The sequence below is a fragment of the Somniosus microcephalus genome, chromosome 1 (genome assembly GCF_052327205.1).
Source record: "Somniosus microcephalus isolate GS21.2 chromosome 1, FLI_Smic_1.0, whole genome shotgun sequence".
NCBI lineage: Eukaryota > Metazoa > Chordata > Chondrichthyes > Squaliformes > Somniosidae > Somniosus > Somniosus microcephalus.
In genome coordinates this window covers 162,373,552-162,382,853 of record NC_140987.1, presented here as the reverse complement: position 1 = coordinate 162,382,853, position 9,302 = coordinate 162,373,552, and the positions used below count along the sequence as shown (strand labels likewise).

General features: G+C 49.2%; 1 protein-coding gene across 6 annotated transcripts in view; it reads left to right on the top strand.

Annotated features, from left to right (window-relative positions):
• The first annotated feature begins 1,472 nt into the window (after positions 1-1,472).
• Positions 1,473-9,302, top strand: part of commd10 (COMM domain containing 10) — a 119,378-nt gene continuing 111,548 nt past the window's right edge. For 3 of the 6 annotated variants that reach the window (XR_015078234.1, XM_085987050.1, XM_085987057.1), the window contains exon 1: positions 1,477-1,693. Coding sequence is in view for 4 of the 6 variants with exons in the window: in XM_085987050.1 (XP_085843176.1) it covers positions 1,665-1,693 (29 nt within the window). In the remaining 2 variants the exon portion in view is untranslated. Of the gene's footprint in view, positions 1,694-9,302 lie in introns of all 6 variants that reach the window. The other 3 variants (XM_085987053.1, XM_085987061.1, XR_015078233.1) reach the window with 2 other exon arrangements.

Below are 9,302 nucleotides of genomic sequence, written 5' to 3'. Positions count from 1 at the left end.
CCCCATTCCACGGTGCTGTGGCCAGGTTGCTCATCCTCCCTGCAGTCCCCATTCCCATCCTCACAGGGAGTAAGAGCCTCAAACCTGTTGGACAAGAGCAAGGGCTGCGGCTCCTCCAACATTAATCCCCGTACCTGCCTCACTCCTAGTCACACCATCCTGTCCCTGACCACGGACTACATCTGAATTAATTAATCTCAAAGGTGTGACTACCTCCTGAAAGATAGAGTCCAGGTAACTCTCCCCCTCCCTGATGTGTCACAGTGTCTGAAGCTCGGTCTCAAGCTCATGTGAGTGATGCGATAGCGGAGCCACTGATCCACCTACTCCTGCTTCTATTTCTTACGTCATTATATTCTTACAGAAGTCAGTAATCAGTGACAGCTGAATGCACTTCCTGTTCGGGAGCAAAGGTCAGCAAGGGGTCGGGTCGGGTCGGGAAAAAAATAACAACTCAGGATTTCTATACCAAATTTCATGATTTTTAAGATTTTGGCAGAAAAATTGGGTATCGGCCATTTTGGGGCGCTAATATTGGCCAGGTACAAAGTTTAGCGCCCGGCGCTAATTATCGCCTCCGACTGCAAAACGTTGGGGAGCGAGGCGTTACCTCAGAACGCTACCGAAGCTCAGGCGATGTCAGTTACCATGGAAGCCAGACACACTGGCGCCGTCCAGTTCTTAAAGGGGAGGGCCATCTTGCTGGCCAGCTACACCCTGCTCATTGCAGCCTTGAATCTTGGCCTGGAGAGACCTCTGAAGCAATTGTGTTGGAAGCACTAATGGATAGGCCCAGGGAAAGAGCTTGGAGTTTAGGAACCTCCAAAGTGGTTCTTAGGACCCAAAACTCCTTCGGACAGCGTCGAATCTCTTCAGACATCCCTCTCCCTCTCAACCTGTGTGTTCCAAAAATTTCACCGACAAGAAAAGGCAGAAAGCACCTGCCTTTTAAAAGCGCTCCCCCAGTCCCTTCCCGACTTGAAAACGTTCCCCTCTACCTGTCGTTCCTAGCAGCAGGTGGTAAAGCAGGGGGAGCGACTCAACAGCCGGACCGGGGCGCTACCGGGGCATTGCACGCTCGACGGATGTCACGATCTGCAGGTGCAGGAGATTGTGGCGGTAGTATTTAGCGCCGCCGCAAAACGACTGATTAATTTGCGAGCAGCGCTAAAATCGCCGTGCGAGTGGCGTTAAGTTCCTAGCGCCCTGTTAGCGCCCCTCAACCGAATTTTTCCCCCTTTGTCTCTTGATTTATGAGAAGTTGGGGTTGGCATTACTGCTGAGTATTTCCAGCATTTCTGTTTTTTTGAAAGTAAAACATATTAGCCACCAGCCCATAAGTGCAAGTGTACAGTAAATGAAAGCAACACCGCTCTTAAAAACAAAAAAATGACTTGTCCACTCGTCCTTGTGTTAACTCTGCGCGGCTTCACTTTTTGTGTAAATCTAAGCCTCCCCGGCTTCCGTCGCCATTGCGGCGGCACAGCTGATCGATCACGTGATTTCGGAACACGGACCGGAAGCAAAATAGAAGCTCGTGACCGAGCGTGGAGCTCGGAGAGTGAGTGACGGAACCGTGCGAGCCCTAGAGCTCGGAGAGTGAGTGACGGAGCCCCGCGAGCGTTGCAGAGTGACTGACTGTTGACACCAGGCTCACCACCAGGATGGCCGCAATTGTCAAAGAAACCCAGAGGTAAAAGGAAATACAAGCGGGAGTTTAGAACACTTTTATGTTATTTTACTTTTGTAAAAGCTCTGCACTTTGCATACTGAAACCTGCTCTGGAGATCAGAAGTGTTTCTCGGCCGTTTATTAAACAACAGCAATTTGCATTTATATAATAAATAACAACAAGACGCTAGAAAAACTCAGCAGGCCAGGCAACATCCGTGGAGAGAGAAACATAGTCAACGTTTCGGGTCGAAACCCTTCTACCGAACTGAGGGAAAAAAAGGCAGAAAATGAAAAGATTAAAAGGTAGTTTGGGGGCTGGGAAATGGGGGAGGGGATGAAAGAAGAGACATTAAGAGATATTCAAGGTGAGACGCGATAGTAATAGGTCAGGTAAAGAAAGAAACAATGGCTCTAGATGAAGTGTGAAATGCGCTGGCAGAGTGAAAGACAGCTGCCATGTGGGAGAGAGGAAAAAAAAGGAAAAGGCACAAACCAAAAGTGTGGATGAAAAAACAATAGGGGCCGAGATTATGATCTGAAATTGTTGAACTCAATAAAGTGCCTAATCGGAAGATGAGGTGCTGTTCCTCGAGTTTACGCTGAGCTTCTGTGGAACAATGCAAGAGGCCGCAGATGGTGAGGTCTGAGTGGGAATGGAACGGTGAATTGAAATGACAGGCGACCGGAAGCTCGGGGTCACCCTTACGGACTGAACGGAGGTGTTCCGCAAAGCGGTCACCCAATCTGCGCTTGGTCTCCCCAATGTAGAGGAGACCACATCGTGTGCAGCGAATACAGTATACTAGATTGCAAGAAGTACAAGTAAATCGCTGTTTCACCTGGAAGGGGTGTTTGGGGCCCTGGCCAGTGGGAAGGGGGGAGCTATTTGGGCAGGTGTTGCATCTCCTGTGCTTGCACGGGAAGGGTTGCTGGGGGTGATAGAGGAGTGGACTAGGGTGTCTCGGTGGGAGCGGTCCCTATGGAATGCTGGGAGGGGAGGGGAAGATGCGCTTGTTGGTGGGATCACTTTGGAGGTAGTGGAAATGGCGGAGGATGATCCGTTGAATGTGGAGGCTGGTGGGGTGAAAGGTGAGGACAAGGGGAACCCTATCGTGGTTCCGGGAGGGAGGGGCAGGGGTGAGGGCAGAAGTGCGGGAGATAGAACGGACACGGTCGAGGGCCGTGTCAACCACGGTAGAGGGGAATCCTCGGTTGAGGAAAAAGGAAGACATGTCGGAAGCACTGGTGTGGAAGGTGGCATCGTCGGAGCAGATGCGACGGAGATGGAGAAACTGGGAGAATGGAATAGAGTCCTTACAGAAGGCGGGGTGGGAGTCAGTGGGCTTGTAGTGAATGTTGGTTAATAACCTATCCCCAGAGATGGAGACGGAGAAGTCGAGGAAGGGAAGAGTCGGAGATGGACAATGTGAAGGTGAGGGAAGGGTGGAAATTGGAGGCAAAGTGAATGAAATTGTCTAGTTCAGGGCGAGAGCAGAAAACGGCACCGATACAGTCTTCAATGTACCGGAAAAAGAGGTTAGGGAGGGGACCCGAGTAAGGCTGGAACAAAGAGTGTTCCACGTATCCCACGAAAAGGCAGGCATAGCTAGGACCCATGCGGGTACCCATAGCAACACCTTTAATTTGGAGGAAATGAGTGGAGTCAAAGGAGAAGTTGTTCAATGTGAGAACAAGTTCAGCCAGGCGGAGGAGGGTGGTGGTGGATGGGGACAGGTTGGGCCTCTGTTCAAGGAAGAAGCGGAGTGCCCTCAGGCCATCCTGGTGGGGGATGGAGGTGTAGAGGGATTGTATGTCCATGGTGAAAAGGAGACGGTTGGGGCCAGGAAACTGTTAAAGTGGCGGAGGGCGTCAGAAGAGTTGCGGATGTAGGTGGGAAGAGACTGGACAAGGGGAGAAAAGATAGAGTCGAGATAGGAAGAGATAAGTTCTGTGGGGCAAGAACAGGCTGAAATGATGGGTCTACCAGGGCAGTCCTGTTTGTGGATCTTGGGAAGGCGGTAGAAGCGGGCTGTGCGGGGTTGGGGAACTATGAGGTTGGTGGCAGCGGGGGGAAGATCTCCAGAGGAGATCAGGTCAGCGACGGTCTTGGAAACGGTGGTTTGATGTTTGCTAGTGGGGTCATGGTCCAGGTGGAGGTAGGAGGAGGTGTTGGAGAGTTGGCGTTCAGCATTTATATAACATGGATAAGGGTTTCAGCGGCAGATTGGCTGAGGCAGGGACAGAGGCAGGTGATGTTATGGCAATGCAAGTTGGTGGTCTCTGTGATGGAGAATATGAGGATGGAGTCGACTAGGATGCCAAGGTTGCAAACAGTCTGGTTCAGCCTGAAACAGGGGAGAGGGTTGGAAATTGGTAGCTTTACTGGCAGGGGCTGAAGAAGATCGCTTTATTCTTCCCACTATTTCGCTGAAGGAAATTGTGGCTTATAAAAGACTGCGGTCGTGAAATTCGGCACCTTAGCGCCGGCTGATAGACGGTTTTAGTGAAAAAAATGGCGGCTACCTCATTTCTGCCCACTTCTGGCACGTCCCGCGGTGGCTGCCATTTTGGGCAGGCCGGAAGTACGGCTGTCACCTGCGCTTGCTAGGAAAATAGCAACGACACACGACCTGCCATTTTTGACGTCGCCACTCCATTCAACGCCCTCTCCAAATCACGAACAGCTGAACATGCGTTCAACAACAGGAAGGAGCCCCCACCAGCACTATTTAAAGGGATCAGCAACAACTTGCAGCTGACTTGCTTTTTGATTTGTACTGCCTCTTCGTAAGTGTGTGCAACTGTTTGGAGCTTTCTACAGTTTAAAGTTGGTGAGGTGACGGGGAGTATTGCTGCAAGTGGAGAAGGCCTTGCTTCTCATTTAAAGGATTCTGCTCACACCACTTTCTCAGTTAGGGGGCTCTACTTGCAGTCCCACTCGCGCTGGAGCATGACAGGGAGATGGAGTAGAGACAGCCAAGAAGATTAGCTGCTTGCAGAGGGAGGAGGAGGAGGGGCTAGAGGGCTCTCGGCAGGAGTCCTTACCCACCTGGGGTCTTCCGAGAACACTTCTCCTACCTGCACTTAAGCCAGGAGCAGTGTATTCGGAGGCTCCCCTTCACCAAGGAGCTGGTCACAGAACTCTGCCATTTCCTGGAACCAAACCTGCAGCCACTGAGCAGGGCGACGACGGCACTGCCAGTGCCCCTCAAGGTTATCGTAGCCCTCAATTTTTACGCCACCGGGTCCTTCCAGTCTGGAGCAGGAGGCATAGCTAACATCTCCCAGTTTGCTGTTCATCGCTGCGTTCGGGAGATCACAGAGGCTCTCTACTTCAGGAGAAGGAATTTCATTGTCTTCTCTCTGAACGGAGAGAAGCAAGAGGAGCGCACATGTGGCTTTGCCAGTGTATCGGGCTTCATCATGGTGCAGGGCGCCACCGACTGCACACATGTGGCTTTGCAGGCACCGCATATCAATCCACTCACTTAATGTGCAGTTGGTGTGCGACCACACCCAGCACATCATGGTGAATGCCCGGTATCCTAGCAGCAGTCATGCTGTGTTTATCCTGCGCCAGTCCGGTGTGCCAGCAATTTCCAGACACCACGCCAAACCAGAGTGTGGATGCTCAGAGACAAAGACTATCCGCTCTACACCTGGCTGATTACTCCCCTCTGCAACCCCACCACTAGTCATAACGGCACAGAAGGAGGCCATTCGGCCCATCTAGTCCGTGCCGGCTCTCTGTCGCGTAATCCAGTCAGTCCCATTGCCCTGCTCTATCCACGTAGCCCTGCAACTTTATTTCCCTCAAGTACCTATCCAATCTCCCCTTGAGAACATTGAGTGTCTCCGCTTCCACCACTTCCATCGGCAGTGAGTTCCAGGTACTCGCCACTTGCTGCGTAAAAAAGTTTTCCCTCACATCCCCGCTGTATCTCTTGCCCAAAACTTTAAATCTGTGTCCCCTAGTCCTTGTACCATCAACTAGTGGGAACAGCCTTTCCCCGTCTAGCCTATCCAAACCCATCATAATCTTGTACACCCCTATCAAATCACCCTTTAACCTCCTTTGCTCTAATGAAAACAAATTCAGCTTCTCCAACCTGTTCTTGTAGCTAAGATCCCCCATCCCCAGAACCATTCTGGTAAATCTCCTCTGCACCCTCTCAAGTCCCTTCACATCCTTCCTAAAGTGTGGTGACCAGAACTGGATGCAATACTCCAGTTGTGGCCTAACCAGCGCTTTATAAAGGTTCAGTATAACATCTCTACTTTTGTACTCAATACCTCAATTTATGAAGCCCAAGATCCCATATGATTTGTTAACCACTCTCTCAATATGTCCTGCCACCTTCAGGAACCTATGTACATTAACTCCCAGGTCCCTCTGACCCTGCACACCCTTTAAAACTATGCCATTAAGTGTATATTGCCTCTCCCTGTTCCTTCTGCCAAAATGCATCACCTCACACTTCTCTATTAAATTCCATCTGCCACTTGTCTGCCCATTCTGCTAGCCTTTCTATGTCTTGTTGCAGTTGATTGGTATCATCCTCACTGTTTGCCACACCCCCAAGTTTGGTGTCATCGGCAAATTTAGAAATTCTACTCTATTCCAATATCCAGGTCATTTATATATATATATCTATATCAAAAAAAGCAGTGGCCCCAGCACTGACCCTTGGGGAGCACCACTGTTTACCATCCTCCTGTCTGAAAAATAGCCATTTACCACAACTCGCTGTTTTCTGTCATTAAGCCAAGTCCTTATCCAAGCTGCCACTGACCCACCTATTCCATGAGCCTCAATTTTGTTAACCAGCTTTCTATGTGGTACTTTATCAAGTGCCTTCCTAAAATCCATGTCGACAACATCCATTGCATTCCCTTCATCAATCCTCCCTGTTACTTAATCAAAAAATTCAATTAGATTAGTCAAACACGATCTGCCTTTTACAAATCCGTGTTGGCTCTCCTTAATTAGCTTAAACCTCTCCAAGTGTCCGTTAACTTTTTCCTTGTTTTTTGTTTTGTTTTTAAACTTTACCCACCACTGATAAACTGACTGCCTGTAGTTACTAGGATTGTCCTTGCACCCTTTCTTAAACAATGGTGTCACATTTGCCACTTTCCAATCCTCGGGCACCTCCCCCGCATCTAAGGAAGATTGGAAAATTATAGCAACTCATATAATGAGAGCCATGCTGCCATGAGGAACCTCATTGAGCAGACCATCGAGGTGCTGTAGAAGCTACATCATTACATAAATTTAAAACAGAAATAGACAGTTTCCTAGAAGTAAAAGGAATAAAGGGTTACGGGGAACGGGCAGGAATTTGGACATGAGTCTAGGTTCGGATCAGTCATGGCCCTGTGGGTAGCGGAGCGGGCCTAGGGGCCATGTAGCCTGATCCTGCTTCTATTTCGTGTGTCTAATTCTGTTAGATTCAGGAGATGGTTCTGTAATAGTAGATTGGCGGTTAGAATCAGATCAGCCATGATCTTATTGAATGGCGGAGCAGGCTCGAGGGGCCGATTGGCCTACTCCTGCTCCTATTTCTTTATGTTCTTATGTAACTGATAGAGTAGATAAGGGAGAACCAGTGGATGTGGTGTATTTGGACTTTCAGAAGGCTTTCGATGATGGCCCGCATAAGAGATTAGCGCACAAAGTTAAAGCATATGGGATTGGGGGTAAGGTACTGACTTGGATAGAGAACTGTTTGGCAGACAGGAAGCAAAGAGTTGGAATAAACGGGTCTTTTTCCCAGTGGCAGGCAGTGACTAGTGGGGTACCGCAGGGATCAGTGCTAGGACCCCAGTTATTCACTATATATTAATGATCTAGACGAGGGAACTGGATGTAATATCCCCAAGTTTGCAGATGAGACCAAGCTGGGTGGGCGTGTGTGCTGTGAGGAGGATGCAGAGAAGCTCCAGTATGATTTGGACAGGTTGGGTGATATGGCAGATGCAGTATAATGTGGATAAATGCGAGGTTATCCACTTTGGTGGCAAAAACAGGAAGGCAGATTATTATCTGAATGGCAATAGATTGGGAAAAGGGGAAGTGCAATGAGATTGGGTGTCCTTGTGCACCAGTCGCTGAAGGTAAGCATGCAGGTGCAACGGGCGGTTAAGAAGGCAAATGGTATGTTGGCCTTCAAGTACAGGAGCAAGGATGTCTTGCTGCAGTTGTACGGGGCCTTGGTGTGACCACACCTTGAGTATTGTGTGCAATTTTGGTGGCCTTATCTGAGGAAGGATGTTCTTGCCATAGAGGGAGTGAAATGAAGATTCACCAGGCTGATACCTGGGATGGCAGGAATGATGTATGAAGAGAGATTGGGTCGATTGGGCTTATATTCGCTAGAGTATAGAAGAATGAGAGGGGATCTCATTGAAACTTATAAAATTCTAACAGGACTAGACAGACTAGATGCAGGAAGGATGTTCCCGATGGCGGGGGAGCCCAGAACCAGGGGTCACAGTCTAAGGATAAGGGGTAAGCCATTTAGGACTGAAATGAGGAGGAATTTCTTCACCCAGAGTGGTGAACCTGTGGAATTCTCTACCACAGAAGGCAGTTGAGGCCAATTCATTAATATATTCAAGAAGGAGTTAGATATATTTCTTAAGGCTAAAGGGATCAAGGGATATGGGGAGAAAGTGGGGAGAAAGCAGGGACAGGGTACTGAATTTGGATGATCAGCCATGATCTCATTAAGTGGCGGAACAGGCTCGAGGGGCCAAATGGCCTACTCCTGCTCCTATCTTCGATGTTTTCTATGATGTCAAGGGCAGTCACCCTCCTCTCACCTCTGGAATTCAGCTCTTTTGTCCATGTTTGAACCAAGGCTGTAATAAGGTCTGGAGCCGAGCGGTCCTGGCAGAACACAAACTGAGCAGGTTATTGGTGAGTAAGTGCCGCTTGATAACACTGTCGACGATGCCTTCCATCACTTTGCTGATGATTGAGAGTAGACTGATAGGGCAGTATTTGGCCAGATTGGATTTGTCCTGCTTTTTGTGGACAGGACATACCTGGGCAGTTTTCCACATTTTTGGATAGATGCCAATGTTGTAGCTGTACTGGAACAGCTTGGCTAGTTCTGGAGCACAAGTCCCAGGATGTTGCTGAAGCCCACAGCCTTTGCTGTATCCAGTGTGTTCAGCAGTTTCTTGCTATCAAGTGGAGTGAATCGAATTGGCTGAAGACTAGCTTCTGTGGTGATGGGAACCTCAGGAGGAGGCCAATATGGATCATCCACTCGGCACTTATGGCTGAAGATGGTTGCAAACGTTTCAGCCTTGTCTTTTGCACTCATGTGCTGGACTCCGCCATCATTGAGGATGGGGATATTCATGGAGCTCCTCCTCCCGTTTGTTGTTTAATTGTCCACCACCAGTCACGACTGGATGTGGCAAGACTGCAGAGCTTTGATCTGATGCGTTCATTGTGGGATCGCTTAGCTCTGTCTATAGTGTGCATCTTCTGATTTTTAGCATGCATGTAATCCTGTGTTGCAGCTTCCCCAAGTTGGCACCATTTTTTAGGTATGCCTGGTGCTGCTCCTAGCATGCTCTTCTACACTCTTACTGAACCAGGGTTGGTCCCTGGC